This window comes from Marmota flaviventris, chromosome 19 (genome assembly GCF_047511675.1).
Source record: "Marmota flaviventris isolate mMarFla1 chromosome 19, mMarFla1.hap1, whole genome shotgun sequence".
In the NCBI taxonomy this organism is placed as follows: Eukaryota; Metazoa; Chordata; class Mammalia; order Rodentia; family Sciuridae; genus Marmota; species Marmota flaviventris.
In genome coordinates this window covers 29,159,416-29,181,774 of record NC_092516.1, presented here as the reverse complement: position 1 = coordinate 29,181,774, position 22,359 = coordinate 29,159,416, and the positions used below count along the sequence as shown (strand labels likewise).

The following is a 22,359-nucleotide window of genomic DNA, read 5'->3' as shown; positions in this document are numbered from 1 at the left end:
GGCTCTGATGGGTCCCATGGAGCTACTGTGGGAGTCTGCTGTGTCCCTCAGGCACTGGAGTGGGAGACAGATGGTGGCCCTTCCTGGACTCACTGCTCCTGCCTGTGGAGGCTGCCCCTTGGGGCACATGGCCTCGTCACCCAGTGGTATGGGCCTGACGCCTGATGCTCCAGCTGTTCTCTGCCCAGGCTTCCCTCTGCGAGGTTCTAGCCGTGGATACAGACCCCTATTTTTAAAAAGGACTATGACCAAGCCCCTTTGGACACTAGTCCTGCAAACAGGCAGGAAGATGGTCATTGCTCAGGGAGGCCAGGCCCAGTGTCCATCCTGTGGCTGTGGAGGGGGACTTAGTCTGACACTGCGCCCTTTAGCCACCATCAGCCAGCAGGTGACTGAGAAGAGAAGCCTCACCCTCAGAGTGGCACATGGTAGTTCTGACATCAAATATCACTGAGGGTCGCCCAGGGTCACTGAGATGGCGTCCAGAGCACATGACTCCACTGGCACTGTCCTCGCTGGGTCTTGAAGCCACAGAGCAGGTCTGAGGAAGGAAGGAGTGAGGAGGGAGTTGTGTGGGGCCCTGATGCAGAGGCAGGGGCTGCCTGCCTGTAGGGGGTGAGGCCCCAGGGGACCACCCCGGAGGCCATCCCAGAGTGCCACCTCAGAACCAAGGTGGCCTCTGGCCAGCTAGAACAACAAGACATCAGCAGATTCCTGTAAAATCTTGTGAGCATCTCTGCAGTGCCTGGGGGAGCCCATCAGGGGCGGGAATCTGTGGTGGGCTTCAGCACCCCGGCCCTGCTCCCCAAGTGAAGTGACCCTTGTAGCCCACATACAGCCCAGCTTAGTAGCCACCTCCCCAACGGTGAAGAGCACCATTGAGGTGGCCTGATGTTGAGCCAGGTCCCTTCTGCTCTGCAAGCAGTTTGGTCCCACCTGCCCAGGGCCCAGGTCAGACCCGGGTCATGGCCACTGAAAGACAGAGGTGACCTGTCTGTTCTGCAGAGGCCCCTCCTCCACACTTCCTTGGCCCTGCTCCTCTGTCCACTCTAACCTGAGCCTCCAAGGGTAAGAGCAAGCCCTCCAATGTCACCCTCACTGTCCCCACCATCTGGCTGTGGCAGGATGGCTCTCCCCTCCTCTTGTGTTCTGAGCACCCTCCACGGCACGTACAGCATCTGCTGCGGTGTTCAGAAGGTTCCAGAAAGACAGGGACTCACTATCCAGGCACCAGGCTGACCCTGGGCTCCTCACCTGGGGCCAGTGTAGACAGAGCCCAGTTGTACGTAACTGCTGCCTCTCCCCAGCAATCATGGGGGTGGGTTTTCCTAAGGAGAGGGCCTCCCTTCAGTTGGAAAGGAGGTGCAGAAAGGCAGTGTCCCCAGAGCAGGGGGTACAGGCAAGCGCTGCGGAGAGCCGAGCTCTGCTCCTGTGTTGCAGACACCATCCCACCCACAGTGGCCCCAGGGATGTGGCCTCTGTGCCCTTCTTGCAGGGGTCTGATACACCACAGGTCTTTGCCAGTAGCCCCAAAGCACCAAGGACCATGTTTTCTGACTTGAGTGAGATACAAGTCTTTTAGAATTGCGTGCCTCGCTTGCTGCATGCCCAAGTACTTGGCACTTTAAATCAAGTTGCTTATGACTTACGTCATAGCTGGGATTTTAGGATAGACAGTCCTAGCAGCTGAGAGGGCCGTTGAGCTCCTCTATGTTCCTGGAACCGTGGATGGACTGACTCAGCCACAGTGTGGACGGGGTCGTGGGGAGCGGCAGGTCCTTTGCATCCTCATCACTGTCCTTCAGAAGCCCCTGTCAGTTCTGCCTCTCCCCAGGTTGAGTCACCCAAGCTCATAGGCAGCCCAAAGTCTGGCTCCTAAGTTCCTCTCACGTCTGGACCCATCCCCCTGTGTCCATGGCCAGGCCCAGTGCTCCTGGCACACCAGCAGACACCACAGCTCAGCACTGCGGTACACTGGGGGCTGTGGGTGTCGCCCCTCAAGATGGCAGCAATAACTGGGAGCTGCGGCTCACTGCCACTGCCCCGAAAGTATCCTACTACAAGTCGCTCACCTAGGAAGAGAGCCAAGTTCAAAACAAGGCAGTTCCTACCCGATACTGCTGCCCTCGAAACATTGCGAAGCCCACCAGTTTAAAGAAGGGCTGTTTGTGCTTTCTTCTGGGAAGATACCACAGTCCCTAGGTTCTGCTTTGGTGACCTTGGCTGGGAGCTGCCTCTGTTGCCTGTCTGCACTTAGCAGCCAGAGCTGCTGCAGGGCCGTGTGCTCCTCCTACCTGGTCCGCCGTAGCCCCGAGTCTCGGTTCAAGATCCGCAGGAGCGTGGGTATCCTTGCGGCCCACCCCCTCCTCTAGGGTGGTCTTGAGTTTTGGTGCCCAAGCAAGGTCTTCTCTAAGGAGACCGCCAGGTGGTCAGGTTGTAGGTGCTCTGTAGACCAGGCATCCTCCCCAGGCTTGTTTGCCCAAGACAAGAAATGCCATCAGAGGGTGGCAAGAGAGGTACTGGGGCCTTCTTCACCAGCTGCCCCAGGCAGGCAGCAGAGATGTCAGTGGATGCTCTTCAGCTCTTGACAAAACTGTCTAAAATGTGCACATCCCATTCCTAACCTTTTGATCAGAACCAGTCACAGGTCTTCAGAGGAGACTTGCGGCCACACCTCCTGTGATCTGTGTGCCAGCAGTAACAGCCCCAGCATGAGGAACAGAGCTGCCACACCTGCCCTGTTCCCGGCCTGTGGAGGCCTCTGAGGTCCTTGTGTTGTTCCTATTTTTTGTGAGAGGCTTATTAACTTGCCCAGAGACACCCAGCTTATGCGTGATAGGTGGGGGCTGCAGGGTGAGTGCCCCACTGCCTCCCTTCCTCCCTGTCCCTTCCACTCTCTGGCTCTGACCAGCGGCCCGTGTCTGTGTCTGGCCTTAGTGAGCTCCACGCTCTGCCACGTGTTTTGCTTCTCAGCCACACTGGATGATCTCTGCAAGGGAGGGCTGTCACGTCAGTGCCTCCTGCCACTTGACTACAGGCAAGAGAATGGAATAATCACTTCTTTGGGAGCACCTTCTGAGAGTCTTTTGTGGGAAAATGAGTGCCTACTACCCCCCATTGGATTATGACTGAGAAAACCATCATAATACATAAAGTTGGCGAGAAATCTTAAAGGGAACTAGGAGAGCAATCTTATGCAACAGAAAACAAATGCGCGAGAGATTGTTGGTGGAGGCAGCAGGAGACAGCACAGTGGGCGTGGCCGCAGAGCGCCTGCATCCTCAGGACAGCCACTCACTGTGGATTCCAGAAGGGCGTCCCAGATTCCAGAATGGTCTGAATTAAGGACAGCCTAAAGGAGCACCTAGAAACCCTGCAGACAGGAAGGCTCTGGCACCTCAGAAAGTGGAGTTCATGCCCCTTGAGCTTGGAAATGCATGGACTGGCAGGGTCCTGCCCTGGGTTCTGCAGCATTTGCTGAGCTGCCCCAGCAGGCTCCCTTTGGAGGAGGCCAAAAGCACCTTTGTAGAAGGAAGTGCCCTCGACTGATCCACCCTATGCCAACAGCTCTTCCCAGCAAGAAAGCCTGGCAGGGCTGTGGGCAGCACTACACCTTGACAATGTTCTGTCCCTCCCCGCAGGACCATGGGGGCTGTAGGGTCCCTGGCAGGCCTCCCTGCAGGACTCAGGTCTCTCTCAGGGAAACCCCTAACTACCCAGAAAATAGGCATCCACTCCCCAAACCCCAATATCCTGGGCTCCAGGAGCACAAATGCTCTCTTCCCAGTGCCTGCGTAATGTCGACACTCAGCAGCAAAGTGCTTGTCTTGTTAGCAGGGGTCCCAGCCAAGGTGTCCTCAGCCACTGTGCACACCAGCCAGCAGAGCACACTTGCTGAAAACACGCTGCTCTCTAAATGCTGGGCTCACATCTGTGCCTCGGTTTGCTATTTCCTGGTATTTGGTCCAGAATAAAAGTCTCCTCATTCTGTTTTCCACCTCAGGGAAGCTTTTTCCTTTCACCCTCAGTTTTATGTCAGAACGATGGCACCCAGGCTGTCGGCCTCCGTGTGTGCAGGGTCGCCTCCCAACTCAGGGGCGTGTTCTACAGGAGTGTGCTCGTTGACATCGTCTACCTACTTGCAGACGGGACCACTAATCAAATTCCTCTCTGTTTTCAGCAACTGGAAGAAAAACTCAAAGGCCAGGCCGACTATGAGGAGGTGAAGAAAGAACTGAAGTGAGTATGGAAATGCCCGTGGGCCTTCCCACACGGTGCTCGCTGGGACCCTTTGCTAACAGGTCATGCAGCGTCGGGCAGCTGCCCGCACACGGACCAGGGCTCTGCCTCTGCAGTGTCCTGGGCCTGGTGCTGTGGATGTTTGCACTGGGGCCACTCCTGGAATTCTGTGGCCTTTTTGTAAGGCTTGGTGTACGTAAAGTATTCAGTGGGCTCACATTCAGGGAAATACCACCTTCATAGAAATGATCACCCTGGAGTTTGTCTCACAGGTGTAAATCCCCTGAGCAGGCAGGTGAGGAGGGGGACATTTTCCACTCGAAAGTGCACGTGACCTCCCTCCACCAGGGCCTCCTTCTCCCAGACCTCATCCCCCTCTGTGAGGCCTCAGCTGGGAACTGGTCATCCCCCAGTGCTGATACCCACCCTTGGGCCAGCTCCCTCCTGGACCCTGGAGCTCCCAGGTCCTGGCCTACCCCAGCCTACAGCCCTTGGTGCCCACAGTTCCCTTGGCCTTTCCCTTGGTTTCCACCATTCTCTCTCACGCAGCGCTGCAGGGAAGTTGCCACGGTGTTCCCAGTGGCCTGCACAGATGCGTGGGTCTCACGGTGGTGTGTGGCCAACCTCGGCTGCTCCGGGGCTCCTTGGCCTCCTCTGCTCTGCCCAAGTTGCTCCCTGATGGGCCTCTGCACAGGCGCCCTAATCCTCTTCCTCATGGACTGTGCCAGCCACGTGCCAGAATCTCTCCTCCTCTCCTTGGGCTCCACCTCCCATCTCTCCAAGTGACCCTTCCACCTGGGCCTCGGTCCCCTCCTTCCCCGCTCCTGCCTGCTCCTTGGTTCTGTCAGCCACTCTCTGTCTTGCAGACATTTTCAGTTTCTCCTTTAAGTGGCCATCCCCCTATGTCCCCTGTTTTCTATCCGTTCCATTCCCTCAGGCCTCTTTGACCTTCTCTTGGTCACACCGTCCTCCAGGACTCTGCTGTTCCCCTGGGCTCCTGTACCAGCACAGGTGACCCTTCTCAGGCTGCAGAAAACCTCTACTGGCACCTCTGGATGGACCTTTTGACCCTCTGTGGTTCTAGCCCCAGCAGTACTGCACTGCCCCCACCCCATTTCAGCTCAGGGACACATTTGACATGGTTGACTTAAAAATATATATATTGTTTTTTTAAAAAAAGAAGAAGAAAAGAAATTGGACCTTCTAGCTTTGAGCCAGTGTGTTGTGACAGCCTTGGCCAGTCCCTGCCCTCTCACCCTGGGATTTGGTCCTCCGCCCCTCCTCTGGTACCGAGGCTCCTGGTCTGCCTGTCCATTCTCAGCAGCCCTCTGTTGCATCTGACCATGGCCCCCACCACCGTATCCGGGTCTGAAAGCTCCTCTTGGGGAACTTTTCTGCTGAAATGTGCTCTTGATCTCCCTCTTCCTGATAAACCAGGTGCCCTCGGACACAGGCCCAAGTCCCCTTCCCCTCCCTGTCCCAGCCCCACCTCCCATTGCCTCCACAGGCTGTGCCTTCTCTCCCGGGTCCACCCACGGGAGTGGCCTGTAAAACCTCCTGCTCCTCCAAGGCCCTTCTCCTGCCCCTCCAAGGCCACCCTGCTTCTTGCCTGCACATTTCCTGGGGTGTAGATCAGGACTCAGAAAATTCTGACTTTCCACAGTGCCAGGCACACAACAGGTGATTGAGAAATATTTGTTGAATATAAACGTAGAGATGTTTGTGTTTTCAGTACAGGTTGGGTATCCTTTGTTCGAATGCTTGAAACCAGAAGTATTCTGGATTTTGAATTCTGAAATATTTGTATATACATACTGAGATACCTTGGGCAGGAGACCCAAGTCTAAATGTGAAATTCATTTGTTTCATATGCATCTTCTTTATGTAGCCCAAAAGGTAATTTTATGCAATATTTTTAATAATTTTGTGCATGAAATTAAGTTCCACAGCATGGAATTTGCCACTTGGGGCACTCAAAGGGTTCTGGTTTTCCGACTTGGGATGCTCAGCCTGTATGAACTTACGGACTGGCTTAGCCTTTTATCACACGATCCTAGAAGATGTCAAACAAGGGGCAGATGCGTGACTGTGAGTGCCATGAAGCCCTCCGAGGACAGAGGAGTGTGTCCTGGCCACTCGTGACCTGTGCTGTGTGACCCGAGGGGTCCAGAATTCTTTTATTATTTTCAGTAACACAGGATAAAGTTACCAGCTGCTCCTCATCCCTGTGTTTGTTAATTACATGGCGAGGATCCCTGCAGAGGTACAGATGAACTAGGGGCTGACTCTTAACTGACCCATGGCCATGGCCAAGGGTGGCCTCCAGGCTCCGGGCCCTGTGCCCTGTGCCCTGATGGCAGCATCCTCCCACGTTCTGGTGTCTGGATGACAGTCTCGTGGGGCTTCAGATGGGCGGAAGCTGGGCTCATGGCTGCAGGATGCTGGAGGGGCCTGCGGACTCGCTGTATCCCTGCGAGTAGTGACCTCCCCAGTAGCCGGCCCACCCCGGCCGAGCACTTGGCAGCTCCCGTGGGCCCCACAGACTCTCTTCCCCTTTCCTTCCTGGTCCTGGCAAAAAGAAAGGAATGGAAGAAACAGCAGTTCTGAGGGCCAGACCTCACTCAGCCCCAGCTTGTGGAGAGTCGGGAGCCCAAGTGACCGTAGGGTCAGAGCTGCCCAGGACAGGGGAGTGGCAAGCCTCCCATCACCACACCTTTGCCTCTGGGCTCCTTCCCAGATCTGGGGCTGCAGAGGAGGTGCTCACCTGGCCTTTGAGCCATCTTGATCTGTTTCCCCGGGTCTCCAGTGGCTGCCTAGCAAGGACATGGGCAGTAGCCAGTGGGTAGTGAGTTCCCCTCTCTGGCTTCCTTGGGAGAACTTTCTTTCCCTTTAAGCTTTACAAATACATTCCACTCGCAGCAGCAACGTGATGTCTGTATTAAACTTTAAAATCCTGCTCGGCACAGACCTGGTGTGACTCCATATGGAATGATTTACATGCTGGGCAAAAAAGTTTCGCTAGCCAACTGCTAGTTGAATACTAGTTACTCTAGAGACATTATCAGATTAAATTCCTGCCAGGGACACTGTTCAAGCTGTCAGTTCCTTGTTCCTGGAGAGCAGGAGATGGTGGTGCTGATGCTCTCCAGCGTGGCGGATCAAAGGTCCAAGTAGAAAACAGTGTCTTGTCTTGCTCTTTCAGTATCCTGAAGTCCATGGAGTTCGCGCCGGCTGAGGGAGCTGGGACGCAGGTACGCCTCTCCATTTCTGCTCAGGGCCCATGACACTGCACTGCCCCCCATGTGAGGCCTCTCACTTACCCCCAGGAGTCGTTCTTCAAGAAACTTCAGGCCACTGAAAGCAGACAATCCTTAATTAAAAGGAGCAAGTTAGCACTTTGCAGACAGCTGACTGGTGCCAGTGAGGTGTGGTCTCACCTGGGTGGGCCCTGAGGACAGGGACAAGAAGCCCCCTGGGCAGCCCTGCGGTTCAGTAGTGGAGCACTGAGCAACCTGAGGCCTGAGATCCCTTCCCAGCACCCATAAGTCCACAAGTAAAACCACTTCAGGTCGAGCTGAAGATCATCCTCCAGTAGGTGGGCTCAGGCGCAGTCCCTGAGCACCGCCCCAGAAGGTGTGGGGGCTGGGTGACAGCAGCAGCCTGTCATCTGTAGCCGCCTACAATTCACATTGTGAAGCTGGGTACCTCTGCTCATGCCTTAATCCAGCTGCTCAGGAGGCTGAGGTAGGAGGGTCTGAGCCAAGGCATTGAGGTTCAGCCTAAGCAACACAGGGAGACCCTAAAAATTCATTTTTTTAAATTACAACATAAGTGGAATCTTGCTCCTAATTCCCAGAAGACAGCACACGTCATCATAGCTGGCACAAGAAAGTTTACGATTGCTTTTTGACAGCGGTTGTGCCCCAGTCCTGCTGCTGATTGAGGCCCCAGCTTAGACTGCTGGAGTTTGGGGACAGAATAGAGAATGACTAATTGTCTAGAAGCCAGATGAGCCTAGGAAGAAAAACTGCCTCACCGGAAATTCACTCTTTCTTCAAGGGGGTGTGAAGGTGTTCAGCGCCCTTTGAACACCTTGAGAGGCGGGGAGCGGGGGGCGGGTCCTGGGCCGCGGGAGACTGGCCCCGTGGTGAGCCCTGCTCTGCCCCGTCCAGGACGCAGCCAAGCCCCTGGAGGTGCTGCTGCTGGAGAAGAGCCGCTCCCTGCAGTCTGAGAACACGGCGCTGCGCGTCTCCAACAGCGACCTGAGCGGTAGGTGCGCGGGGCCTCACGTGCGGTGCTTGGTTCGCTTCCAGGGGTCGAGGAAGCCGAGGGTGACCGTGAGTCCGGGCTCGTGCATGGCGGGGGCGCAGCCGGCTGAGGAGAGCCCCGCCTGAGCCAGAGTGTTGGGCGTCCCCACCCTGCGACACGATGCGCGTGGACGGCGAGCTGCGGAGGGCAGCTGGGGTAGCGTTGCGAGATCCTGGAGGGGCAACCGAGGACGCTGCTTTCCGGTCTTTTCCTAGTGGTGCTGCGATCCGGCCAGGGCAGAATCGAGCGCGACCTCTCTCGGGGGTCTCCAGGGGCTGCTCAAAGGGCCAGCCGCCCTCCTAGGCTCAGTGGCGCTTTTCTTCCTTTGTCAGGTTTTCCTTGGGGACGTGTCCCCCATCCTTAGCCTTTCTTTGCTGGTCCCAAAGTGGTGGCGTCACTGACTGTGCTTCTGGTTTGGCAGCTGGTAAACCGTGTAAAGGTTCTGGGCTCCGATGCTATTGCGTTCTTACATGTGCGTGCCTTCGATCGAGTGGACTCGGTGCGGTGCATTCGCCTCAGAGCGCGGTGGGCGCGACCCCACTGTCCCCGAGTGTCAGTGTTTGCTGCTCCTCAGGCAGGGCCCTCGGGGTAGCTTGAGTGCGACCTGTCGACTTCCCTGTGTGTTACCGGCTCCTTGTCACTCTAGCAGTTTGAACTGTTTGTTGTCCAGGGGATTCTCCAGGCTGCAACGTACAAGAAAGGCGCAAACATGAATGCATGTGGCTTGTGTTGGGGGGCCGTGTTTGGCTGATTACAAATTCAATCGAAAACAAACCAACACACCTCATTGGCCCTTGTAAAATCTGCACTTTTTTTTTCCCTTTTGTGGGGCAAACTTTGCATTCTGGTCTTGGTTTTTTTTCCCTTTTGAATCCCCCATAATGCATTCTGTTTGCCCTTCCTTGTAGGGTCAGCCAGGAGAAAAGGGAAAGACCAGCCTGAGAGTCGGCGCCCTGGACCCTTGCCGGCCTCCCCTCCTCCTCAGTTGTCCCGCAACGCGGGGGAGCAGGCTTCCAATACTAATGGTACACACCAGTTCTCACCAGCGGGGTTAAGTCAAGACTTTTTCAGCTCATCCCTGGCAAGCCCCAGCCTGCCCCTGGCTTCTACAGGAAAATTTGCACTAAACTCTCTCCTCCAGCGGCAGCTCATGCAGTCCTTCTACTCCAAGGCCATGCAGGAAGCAGGAAGCACAAGCATGATTTTTTCAACAGGTCCATACAGCACAAACTCCATATCTTCCCAAAGTCCATTACAACAAAGCCCAGACGTAAATGGCATGGCCCCATCCCCCAGCCAGTCAGAAAGTGCTGGGAGCGTCTCCGAGGGCGAGGAGATAGACACTGCAGAAATCGCCCGACAGGTCAAAGAGCAGCTGATCAAGCACAATATTGGACAGCGCATTTTCGGACATTATGTCTTGGGACTGTCTCAAGGGTCCGTGAGTGAGATCCTGGCCCGGCCGAAGCCATGGAATAAGCTGACCGTCCGCGGCAAGGAGCCGTTCCACAAGATGAAGCAGTTCCTCTCAGACGAGCAGAACATCTTGGCTCTTCGCAGCATCCAAGGCAGACAAAGAGGTGAGAGCCGCCCTGGGGTTGGCGCCTGCGAGCGAGCCCGTCACGAGGCTGTGTGTGTGCGTGTGTGTCTGTGCGTGTGACAAACATCTGTGCATCACATCAGGTAAAACTCTTTGCAGAGGTACCATTTCCAGAGCTCAAGGGAGGACCGGCATGAGCTAAGCCATTAGACTGGGGAGAGCTGGCCTTGGAAACCACTCAGCACCTTCTTAGTGAATTCAGTGTTCCGCTGCTACGCACTGACCTGGAGGGAACTATGTTACAACATCCAGCAGCTTAGTGGCCTGGTCCAGTTGGCCTTGGGCGCTGGGCTTCCCACTGGGAGCAGACCCTGTGGCCGTCGAGCCCCACAGCAAACAGCCCCATAGCAGCAGCAGCGACGGGGCCCTGTCCTTGCAGCACTGGCTATGGGTCCAGCCTATAGAAGCTGCCTCTCTCCTCTCCCTGCCCATCAGGGAAGATCTGTCCTGTGGTCACCTTACATCCCGTTAGTCATTTTTCTAGCACCATGACCAAAACACGCCTGCCATGAGCAACATACTCAGCAGTTTTACTCAAACACCTTTCCTACCCTGCCCTTCATACAAAGATTAAAAAGCCAGTCTCATCCTAATAAAAGGAGTTCTTTCCCTCTTTAGGGACAGGAAGTCCCTGTGCCAATTCAACAGTGATACAAGGTGAGGACTTTATCAGCCTCATTTGAAACACCCTGACATGTAGACTCAACCAGAAGGGAGATAGTCCAAGCAACATCCATGTGCCCCACGAATGCCAAGCACCCTAGTGATGTTAACCGAGTGTCTCTGGACGGTGGCTGCAAGGCTCGGTCCTGGGCTGGCGGGTGATGTGCTTGGAGGCAGCTCTCCCTCCCTTAGGCCCTCTGGGTGGCAATACCTTGCCACTACTTAGGTCTGTCAGCCTCCTCTTGCAGGTGAGCAGTGGCCTCTACGGGCCGGTCAGCCAGGGAAGGGCCTGTTAGAAGTTTCTCGTAGCTCCCGAGTTGCACAGGAAGCCCAGAGCCCTCTCTTTAGCAACAGGCGGCTCAGATTTCATGTCACGCAGCCATGTCGTCGACGCCACCATTCCCCTGATTGTTTTGTTCTTACCACACTTGTTTTTCAACAGAGAATCCAGGCCAGAGCCTGAACAGACTATTTCAGGAAGTACCGAAACGAAGAAATGGGTCTGAAGGTATGTCGCAGGCAGGTGTTTCTCTTTGCAGTCAGTAACCTAGGATGCAGCATGTCCTTAGCTGTGCATTTGGGTTAAAACTGTGCAGTGTCATTCTGGCCTGGAACCTGATGGAAAAACAGCTAGTAAGTATAAAACAAAGCACGGGTTCAGATGCCCAAGCCCCTCCTCCTGAGCTGCCTGCGCTCTACTGAGCCAGACCACGTGAGAAGGGGTGTCCCCAAGGTTAGTCCCCAAGCACCAGCCCCCCTTGATTCCAATTCCACTGTGCCTGTTTTCTCAGAAGCAGGAGGAAGAGTAACAGTTACTGCTCTGAGAAAAATCAGGTGACCACATCGAGCCAGTACTGCTGCTTCCCACAACTTTTAACTCAAATATGTCAAAGGTCCCATGTGGTGGACAGGTTCCGAATGCAGTTGGTTGTCCTGTGGGCCTGGGCAAGCCAACCCCCTCCTGGCTCCTGGGAGTCAAATAGTTAATGGGGCTTCATCCTGTGATGTTCTTGCTTTTCAACGGTATAATGTGGCGCTTCATGTAGAGTCAGGTGGTGAACAAGTAAAATGCCTGGGCAGCTTCCAGGGGACCTGGGGCCAGCCCCGGGCCTCAGCTGCCCAGGGCATCAGCGTGTATGGCTGCTCTGTGAGCACCACCCTGTGACTGTGACAACATGGTCTTGTCCTTTAGGAATCTGCAGCCTTCTCTCCTTGTCTGTAAATTTCCAAAAAAGACAGTGTGTGGTCATAGATCCGAAAAAAGTTCAAGTTCAGCCTTGTGGCTCTTCACCTGGTGCATCTGAATGATTGATGGAGGCTCAGCCTCCACCCTTTTCCCTCCTTCCCTGTTTGGGAAAAATAATACAGAGACCAAATATAGTCCCAAGCCAAAGCAGTTGTTGGAGATGCTTTTAAATGACTCATGAAAATATTGCCTTAGAATACATTGTCTTTTTTTGTAGTGCTTTAAATGGTCTGTTCTCCCCTGGTACCACCCCCAGCCCCCCCACCCCCCGGGCGACATCCAGCTCAGGTGATGTAGGAGCCCAGGAGGCAGGTTCGGCAGGAAGCCTCCTGCCCAGCGGCTGGGTACAGCTGTGAGGTCGCGCTCCTGCCAGTGCAGGCTGCGGGAGGCCACGCCTGCCTCCTCACGTCACCAGCCTCAGCTCGGGCCTGTTATCAGAATGATGTCTTCTTGCAGCTCTGATCTTGCACACAGAGTCTGGATCTGATGTCATTGCTGTGGCTTCTTCCCACAGGTAACATCACCACCCGCATCCGAGCCTCTGACACTGGTTCCGATGAAGCAATCAAGTCCATCCTGGAACAAGCCAAGAGGGAGCTTCAAGTACAGAAAACTGGTATGGTCCCGCTTCCTCGGCCCCCGTCTTCCCAGCTTAATTAAAAGACCCGTCTTGAGCGTCGTGGTCAGCAGTAATTCACTCTCTAAACAGTAGCCGGCATGTCTTCACGCATTTGGTGTGTGCAGAGAGGAGCCAGTCAGCAGTCCGTCAGGCGCCAGATTACCCCACTTCTTTTAATGTCATTCTCAAAAATGACTCAAGAAGTCCCTCTGGCCTAGAATCTAATCTGCTCAACTTAAACCGGCAGGCAGGTTGTGTCAGACTCCCTCTCCTCCGTGCAGGGTGGGCCTTGGTCACTGGGCCCTCCGTCACGCTGGAGCCACTGCAGCTGAAGCAGAGTAGGCGACAAGAAGCCCTCCCAGCTGCAGACCTTGAGTGACTGACAGTTAGGAGCCACCGCCCCTGGGGTGGGGTCCACTGTGCCACCTGCCTCCAGACGGGGAGCCCGTGAAGCGTGTCCTCTGAGAGGACCAAGCCTGTTCCAGCTTTTCTCTGGCTGAGCCTTGAGTGTCAGGGAGGAGCTCCATGCTACGGCACAGGAGAGGAGGGAGTCCCCTTCCCGTGCCACCCGTTCTGACCCATGAACCCCGCTCTGCAGAACACCGCCCCCCACAACCCGCCTCAGGGTCCCGCCCGGCTGAGCTGTGACAGCTGAGCATGGGCTCCCCCGCTGGCTCCTGGCCCGGTCACTCAGCCTTCCTCTCCACAGCTCATTCAGCTCAGTGCTCCCTCCTGAGGCCCGGGCTGGGCATGTCCCCTGCCTTCTGCTCAAGCAGAGTCCTCAGAACCCAGAGGACAAATGTTGTCATCCCATTGTTCCTGATTAAGCTCAGCCTCAGTTAAAATGGTTTGCCCAAGTTCATCAGAGGACAATTTGATGGAAACTCTGGTTTCTCAACTCCAGTGCCATCCGCCTTCTGCTAAAGGCCCCAGAGAGAGAGGACACTATCCTGGCAGTGGATGAAACTTTCAGTCCAGCATAGACCTTGCTCTGGCCAGAGTGGAGCCGGGAGCCTGTGTCACTACAGTAGCTAGAGGGCCAGGGTCTTCAGCAGGGCAACATCACAGGGCCAAGAGGAAAGAAGGCCCAGGACACAGTGGGCACCCTTCATCACCCACTCCTCCCCACCCCACAGTCCCTTCATCTGTGGTGCCATATGGCCCTCCTGAGCTGGAGAAGGGCCGTCTCACAGGTCAGGAGTTGTCGCTGGCCAGGCGCAGTCGTGCCCACCTATAATCCCAGCTATTTGGGAGGCTGAGGCAGGAGGATCACAAGTTTGAGGTCAGCCTGGGCAACATCACAAGACCCTGTCTGAAAAATTTTTAAAGGAGGCACTGTTGTAGTTCAGTGACAGGGTGTGTGCCCAGCATGCGCAAGTCCCTGGGTGTAATGCTCAGGACCAAAGAAAGATATCGTTACAGTTACTTTGACATTCTCAGGCCTCCTTTAAAGCAGAAAGGATTAGCCCCTTCAAAGCTATTAGGATTCCTCTCCTAGACGTGAAGGTGCACGATTCAGGGAACATGGGACAGAGCCAGGGACCTCCTGAAGATCACCCTGTCCAGTGGCTCTCAGCCAGCACTGCCACCCACAGTCCCCAGGAGCCAATGGTCTGCAGACACTGGGCCAGTCCCATACCTGCTCCCACCAGACACCAGGAGCAGCCCAGGCACACACATTTTAGGGAGCCCGAGTTGGTCGTCCATCTGGTCCATCGGCCATTCCACACACACATGTTGAGGCCCACCGATGCCTTAGGACTTCTCCAGGTTTCTGGGCCAGCAACTTCCCCTGAAATGCACTGCCACCCCCGCCCACTGCCCCTTGGTGAGGTTCACGGCTATGGCCACTGACCTCTGGGAGACCCTGGTCCTGGCTACAGTCGCAACAGCCGTGCGTCTGGAGTTGGACAGACCCCAAGACCCGTGGGACAGCTCCAGAGAGTTCATGTCGAGTTTAAGATTCCCCAGGAGAAGGAGCCCAGAAGGGCATGTCCCCAAGTGTCTCAGGCCTCCCGCTTGGTCACACTGTGGTAGGAACTCCAGCTGTGTGTGGCAGAGGACAGCAGGCGATGGAGCCAGAGTGCCGGTCTTGGCCGTGTGGTCCCACTGTGTGGGCACTGGGTGGGGGTCAGGAGGAGTGACGGCAGAGCCAGGGCGGGCCACCACAACTTCACCCCTGTGCTTGCCTCGCCCAGCAGAGCCAGCCCAGCCGTCTTCCGCATCCAGCAGCGGGAACTCTGACGATGCCATCCGCTCCATCCTGCAGCAAGCCCGCCGGGAAATGGAGGCCCAGCAGGCCGCCCTAGACCCTGCCTTAAAACCAGCGCCGCTGTCCCAGCCTGACCTCGCCCTCCTGACCCCCAAGCTCCTGTCGGCCGCGCCCATGCCCACAGTGCCCGGTTATTCTCCTCTCGCCATCTCCCTGAAGAAGACGCCCACCGCCCCCGAGGCCAGTGCCCCGGCCCTGCCCAGTGCCCCGGCCCTCAAAAAGGAGGCCCAGGATGTGCCCGGGCTGGACCCTCAGGGAGCAGCTGACGCTGCACAAGGGGTCCTGAGGCACGTGAAGAGCGAGCTGGGCCGTAGCAGCGGGTGGAAGGACCACTGGTGGAGCCCAGTGCAGCCTGAGAGGAGAAACCCCCCTTCCTCCGAGGAGCCGAAGGCCGAAGAAGCTGGAGGCGGGAGAGAAAGGGTCAGCGGCCAGCCCCGGGCCGAGCGCAGCCAGCTCCCAGGACCTTCGTCATCATCAGAGTGCTGGAAAGAGTGGCCAAGTGCCGAGTCCCCGTACTCCCAGAGCTCAGAGCTGAGCGTCGCCGGAGCCAGCCGCAGCGAAACACCCCAGAACAGCCCCCTGCCCTCCTCCCCTATTGTGCCCATGGCAAAGCCCGCGAAGCCCTCAGTCCCTCCGCTGACCCCTGAGCAGTACGAGGTCTACATGTACCAGGAGGTAGACACCATCGAGCTCACCCGGCAGGTCAAGGAGAAGCTGGCCAAGAATGGCATCTGCCAAAGGATCTTCGGGGAGAAGGTAAGGAATTCCACTGGGGCCGGGTTCCCATTCCTTCTTGTGGCTCAGGACTAGTGCCCACCCTAGAGGATGGCCACCACCATCTTAACTGACCACACACCATGTGCTTCCCACTCCAACCACAGAAGCCAGCTAGCAGCTGTTCCCTGCCTGGGTTCCACGTGCCAAGCCCCGCTCATGGCCGGGTCTAGGCTCGGCCTCACTGTACCCTCCTCTGGGCCTCTCACTACTCCGGGGGTGGGTGGAAGTACGGAGCTAAAGCTTGCGGAAGGTAGCACCTCCCCAAGCTGGCAGGAGACGATCTAGATCCAGCCTCCACTGCCAGGTGGAGCCAGGTGGCACCTTTGCAGGCCATTTTGACCTAAACAAGGTCTGATCTGGGCAGATCACACAGAGGGCCAACAGCCTGCAGAGAGCCTCAGCGGACTTAATAGAGAAACCTGCATGAAGCGTAGGTCTTCCTTTCTGCTGCAGCTTGAAAGGCACTTGGGTACCATCCTGCCAGGGACAACTTGCCCAAGAATACACCCCTGTGGGGGCACCAGCAAACTGCCCTGGCCTGCCCTTATTTCCACATTGTTCCTCCCTGGTTCATGGAAATGGGATCATCTGTGAGTGGGCTTCTAGACCTTTCTGTTCTTGGCACCACCCTGGTGACAGATTCTGGATGGTGGGGATTTACCACCATCTTAGATCAGGTAGTGATGGAGTGCTGGCCACAGCTGGCCGCCCCGCCCACCCCACCTTGCCTTCAACCCACGGGTTGCAGGGTATCACACTGTCCCTACAACAGCTGAGAGTGAACTCTTCACCCTGGTTTTACAAAGGTGATGGGGACACTTAGAAATGGGGATGGGAATCCAAAGTCCCTTGAGATTTCTAGTTCAGTGTTGTAAAAATATCGTTCAAGAACATTTAAATAGACATTTGTGCTCAAGCCTTAAATTTAGCAGAGACTTAATGGTGTGGGGCTTGTTTGGCCCATGAGTGCAGTTTATTCTGGAACTTGAGAACTTTTTGAAAGAATGATGGGATGCAGCCCCTGAATATCCCTGGGCTGCATCTGTGTCCTGGGGGGGTGTGGTGCCCATGCATATGTATGGCCATATGGGAACAGAAGACTCGGTGTGTGCTGGCTCATCCTTCGTCTGCCACGAGTGTCCCTCCCACACCAGCTCCCCGGCCCCGCCGACTCACCTCTGCCCCGACCTGTGAGCAGGGTGTGACAAGGGAGACATGGGCCCTTTCTAAGTGCCATCCTGGCTCGGCATTAACAAAGCAGCCTGCCTTCCCTGTCCCTCCGGCACCCACTCCTGCCTCTCAGGCCCTCTGCCCACTACCCTGCTTTTCCTGTGGCCCCCAGACAGAGAGCCTGCTTTCTAGTGCTTCCTCCTGTGTGGGGGACAAGCCTCCCATCCCAACCACCAGTTCCTGAGAGCTGACTGGAGATGACCTGTCCAGAGCCCCACCCCATGCCAGCTCATTGGCCCCCCGGGGATCTTACAAAGCTTGTTCCCCTGGCCGTCTCCATCCATCAGGCCCACACTGTGCTCAGAAGCCAGCCCCAGACACGCTGGCTGCGGGTCCTCACCCCACCACCCCCACCATGTGTGTATCACACTACTGCCGAAGCACCCACCACCATGTCTTTTTGGTTCCACTACAGGTGCTGGGCCTGTCCCAGGGCAGTGTGAGTGACATGCTGTCCCGGCCGAAGCCCTGGAGCAAGCTGACCCAGAAGGGCCGGGAACCCTTCATCCGGATGCAGTTGTGGCTGAACGGCGAGCTGGGCCAGGGTGTGCTGCCCGTGCAGGGCCAGCAGCAAGGGCCAGGTGAGGCGGCTTGCTGGAGCAGGCTGGGAAGGAAGGGTCTGCAGGGGAGGCAGCCAGCCCCCTTGTGAGGGCCAGGAAGGGACCAGCTCCCAGTCAGCTGTTGGCTGCCCCCAAGGTGGAGAACACACCCCTCCTCCAAACCCGTTGCCACAGGATTGAACGGGTTTTAAGAGTGAAAAGATGGTGCCTGGCTAATTTTATAAGCAGCAGAAAATGAGTTGCCAATTAAGAAAGTGCTGTTGATACATAAATACAGGTAAAGTCAAGTGGCTAAATCAGGGACCGGAAAGAAAAGCAGCCACAGGCACAGCAGCAAGTGCCCCAGGCACCGACTCCTCCTGCTCCCAGCCCAGGACCTGGCTCTGGTGGGCAGCATTATCCAGGCCTAAACAACCCTGCCCTGTCCCGGCCAGGCCCTGGCATGAGCTGCGGGAAGCCAGCCTCCTCCAGGCCGGGCCTCCACTGCTCCCCTTCCTCAGCCCACTCAGCTAGGAGGCTCTGCCGGCCGCCCTCCCCTAACGCCCCTTTCCCTTCTTCTCCAGCCCTCCACTCGGCGACCTCGCTGCAGGACCCGCTCCAGCAGGGCTGCGTGAGCTCAGGTAACAGCCCGCTTCTCTCGATCCCTGCAAAATGTTCCCCTGCTTCCCCTGGTCTCCCTCTTCCCATCTGGGCCCGGCAGGTCCGTGGCCTGCCCTTTTGAGTCGGAAATAATACACTCCCCTGGCCACCACCTCCTGTCCTCTGTCTCGAGAATCCCATCAGGGGAGTCATCAGGAAGCCACCTCTGGGATCCGCTTTCCCACTAGAAGGTGTCGAGATCCCTCAGCCCGCTGTAGGCGGCAGCGAGAGTTCCCCATTGGTCCTGCGTACTGCCGTGCGGTTGTGCCAGTTCCTATTGCTGTCGCTTATAGGGCATTTTGGTTATTTCTGGATTTTGACTATTATAAGCCAAGTTGTTATGGATGGTAAAAAGAGAGATAGGGACTCTAGGAGGGGATCGGCTGGGTGGGGGGCTGCCGAGCCATCCGCCACTCCCTGCGTTTCACCATAGTCCATCGGTGTCCAGACCCGGAGCCCCATGACTGGGGCTGGGGACAGAGTCAGGGACAGATTCCACGCGCAGTGCTTCCCGTCTAATAGGAGGAGACAGGGTGCGGGCATCACGTTCCAGCAGGGCTGAGGCAGGGGACATCCCATCTCGTTCTCGGGAGGCCTCTGGGCAGCCTGTGAGAGAGACACCAGGGCACAAGGAGTGGGACGACTGGGAAGAAAAGGCCCTGGGAACAGCTCATGCTGCGACTTGGTGGAGCAGTGGAGGGGCCTGCAAGGAGGGAGGGCAGGGGAGGTGCAGGGGAAGAGCAGGAAGGTGGCAGAGGAGGAGCAGGCTGAGGAGCAGGGCCTCCTCTTGGCTCAGGAGAGCCTCCATTCAGATATCTTATCTCCGCCCTGAGGACTCCTGTCCACCACTGCCCTGCCTGACCTCTGCTCCAGGCTCCCTCTGGTCCCCGAGCAGCTCTCCTGCGCCAGGTCCACGGCGTAGCTGAGTTCTTCTCACCCAGCTTCAGGGAACAGCCGGCATCGGGAGCAGTTCTTTTTTTTTCTTTCTTTATTTTTCTAAATATGCTGATTAGTCTCCATATCCCATTGATTCATTGAAAACACAAACAAAGCTAAGTGAGGAGTGCGAAGCCGCCAGCTTGCCGGGAAGTTTACGAGGGGACACATGTGCAGCGAGGGGAACAGCTGGTCTCCTCCGCAGTGGCTGCCGCGCAATCCCGGCCCACGCACAGATGCAGCCAGAGCCGGGTGGCGGCACCGGGTCCCCACTGGAGCTTCGTGTGGGTTGTAGATGTCCTGATCTGGCTTGTCCATAGTGAGGGACAGAAGGCCACGCCCCACCCACGCCATCCTCCTGCAGAAGGATCAGGTGCGAACGCTTTACGTCGGCCAGTTTGTTAGCCACTACTGAGGACCCCTGCCCTGCTACCTTGCATTCGGGATTGGAGAAGCAGTGACGTGCCTCAGCTTTGTGGACATTTGTGGAAAATCAGCCTTGCCTCCCACTTCCACAGGAAGTTGGCTTCCCCTTCAACTCCCAAGAGCCTTTGCTGCCCTGTCAGAGCAGGCTGGATGTGGCAGCTGGGGACATCACTTTCTAGATCAAAACCTCGTTTTCCTAAATAAAACATGAGGTCTCCATGGCCCAGGTCTCTTAGGATCCATGCAGAACCTTCTCGCTGTCTGAACACGTCCTACGAAGAGCTCGCCCTACTGTAGCAGAACGCTGCCTTGTTGGGACCTTCGCAGGACAGCTACGTTCCTCACACTGCGCTCCCGAGGAATGCAAGTGACATTTATAAAATACCGAGTTACTTTATAGAATAAAGTCATTTAACACTCTTGGGGCATCTGCAGATTGGAGAAGGGAGGGAGGCAGGAACCTGCAGAGAACCACGTGGCAGAATCACCCCTGGCTCTTACACAAGGGCCCGGCCCCTCCCAGTGCCACCGGACAAGAGGAGAGAGACCACAGGCCCCAGCACTCCTAGGGAGGCCACCAGGAAAAATAGCAATTAACAGCCACCACGGAGAAAAACGGGAAAGACTTCTCCCACTGCCGGAGGCGAAGCTTTTACATCATGGGGTAACCACAGAAGCCTGTCTTGGCCAGGGAGCTGAGGAGGGGCTTGTCAGGATGAAGACGCAGGCCCGCTGTGTCAGGATCGGAGCTGGGAGGTGCTGGTCTCCCTTGTCTGAAATGTCTTCATCCATTTTGTCTTTTCAAGAGAGTTTCTGGAAATTAAAGTACCTCTGCTCACAGTATACGGAACTTAGATTCAAACCTGGGACCGCCTGTTTCCGAGCAGTTGATGAATCCCTGGGCGAATCCCTGGGCTGAACGACTCTAGGCTCTTCCTTCGCACCTGTCAGTACGATTGCTCCAAAGGCAGACGAGGGAGCCTCCGTGGGATTCCAATCGCCCCTCACCATGGCTACCCCGGAACCACCCCAGGGGCCTCTCAGCTCAGAAAGATGCTGTGTCCCCAGTGGCAGCTCCATCCGGTCTGCCTGGAGTTGAGCAGCATGGTGGACCCAGGGGGCTGCAGGAGGGTGGTTCCAGCCTGGCCTGGTTTGTCCCTGGACAGTGGTAAGCGCACTCCGGATGAGAAATTTGGAGGACCTGCCTCCCACCTATGGCCAGTCGCACCTTCAGGGCGGGGTGGGCCTTGCTGCAGAGGTGGCCGTTTCCGTGGTGATGAGGCATGCTGGGGGTGGCCTCACTCCCCCAGGGCAGACCTCTGCCTCGGGAACCTCCTCCTCGCTTTCTGCCCAGGTCCACTGCCTCAGCATCCCTGTTCCTTAGTGACTCTTGTGTCATCCTCACTGACTAGGGTTAGGATAAGGCAAGAGGAGCCAGGTCTTCGTTTTCCTCTCGGAGGCCCTGATCATTTCAGAATGTGTCCCTGGTAATCTGAACATGGGGTATGAGGGCCTTAAAGGAATTCAGTGCCATTTTCAATGGCTGGCATTTAGTGACCCAGCTATTCCCTGGAGGCTGCTGAGGCCTCACTGAAGCATCAGGTGGGCAGCAGGCTCCACGCAGGCATTCAGAGGAAGGAAGGGGGCCTAAAGGACGAATCAGGTCGGCTGCCAGTTCATGTGGTTCCTGGAAATCTTAATTTCCTACGTGTTGTATAATCTCTCAGTGTCCCCAGAGCTGGGGTAGGGCCCAGGTAGTTTCTACAGGAGGTCTTGGGTCTACTCTGGAAGCCGTGACTTACAGACGTGGTTGCAGGTGTCACTTGGGCACGGCTCCTTCTGTGTGTCTTCCATTCCTGTCGCAGCGCTGGGGCAGAGGAGGTGGCCCTGGGAGGTGGAGAAGGGGACGCTGGGTTTTCTCAGAGTGTGGCCACTGTGTCTGTTGGGAATTTCTTTTAAAGGGAAGCAAGTCCGCAGTGGTGGGCAGGGAGGGGTCCAGCGACAGACAGGCGTGGGGAGGCCCCTGGATCTGCTGGTTGCCTGGTCTTTAATCCTCTTCATTCCTTAAAGCAGGTGATGGATCTCTTTGCCCCCCAGGGAAGGGAGAAGAAAGCCAGGTGTAAAGAGGGAGGAAAAGGGGAAGGACGAGAGTCCCAGTTAGGGACAATCAGCCTCCCATGTGTCCTTGCTGCTGCACAAATGCCAACCCCTGGGCTTCTTCCCAGTGCAGTGGCAGAGCTGTGGGCGCCAAGTCTTGTCTGCCGTGGAGAATGTCACACCCACCACCATTGTCCATCAGCAGCTGTCTCCTGGAAGACAGCTGCTGCAGGCTGACTCTGCCATGGGTGGCCCAAGGTGCTCCCCTCCCTGTGTGACCTCCATGGGGCTTTGGGGGACCCACAGAGACAGGCCCAGGTGCCTTGATTAGTGCCCACCAGCTGGCACAAGGCTGTGTCCAGGGTCTGGGTACAGGAACTCTGCATTAGGGCTCTGCTGCAGTGTCCTGGTCTAGGCTGTCCATCCCAGGCTTCATGACTGAAGGCCATTCGGGTGGCGTGTCCATGGGAACAGAAGGGCTGGTGGCAGCCCCAGAAGATTTCATGGCTCTGGTCGGAGCTGGCGGAACTCTCCCTTGGGCGCCTCAGCCTGGATCTGTCTTCCTTTTCCCTTTGACGGGAATGAACCTGTGGGAGAGCTGCCGAGTGCTGCGCCTGGTGGGAGGAGAGCACATCGCCTGTGGCCAGTCACACGAGCCTGGACCGCGCCTCAGACCAACTGGGGAAGCCTGGAAAACTGTGTGTGGCCTGGGAAGCACCCCTCCCCAAAACAGATGGCCCCTGATCA

At 56.6% G+C, this 22,359-nt stretch overlaps 1 protein-coding gene across 6 annotated transcripts in view; it reads left to right on the top strand.

The window, feature by feature from the left end:
• Positions 1 to 22,359, top strand: part of Cux1 (cut like homeobox 1) — a 316,712-nt gene that overhangs the window by 243,781 nt on the left and 50,572 nt on the right. For 4 of the 6 annotated variants that reach the window (XM_027952928.3, XM_027952927.2, XM_027952926.2 and 1 more), the window contains 3 exons: positions 4,181 to 4,239; positions 7,442 to 7,490; positions 8,412 to 8,508. In XM_027952928.3, coding sequence (XP_027808729.1) covers positions 4,181 to 4,239; positions 7,442 to 7,490; positions 8,412 to 8,508 — 205 coding nt within the window. Of the gene's footprint in view, positions 1 to 4,180; positions 4,240 to 7,441; positions 7,491 to 8,411; positions 8,509 to 9,455; positions 10,128 to 11,252; positions 11,319 to 12,570; positions 12,673 to 14,873; positions 15,704 to 17,369; positions 17,536 to 18,077; positions 18,135 to 22,359 lie in introns of all 6 variants that reach the window. The other 2 variants (XM_027952930.2, XM_027952929.2) reach the window with 1 other exon arrangement.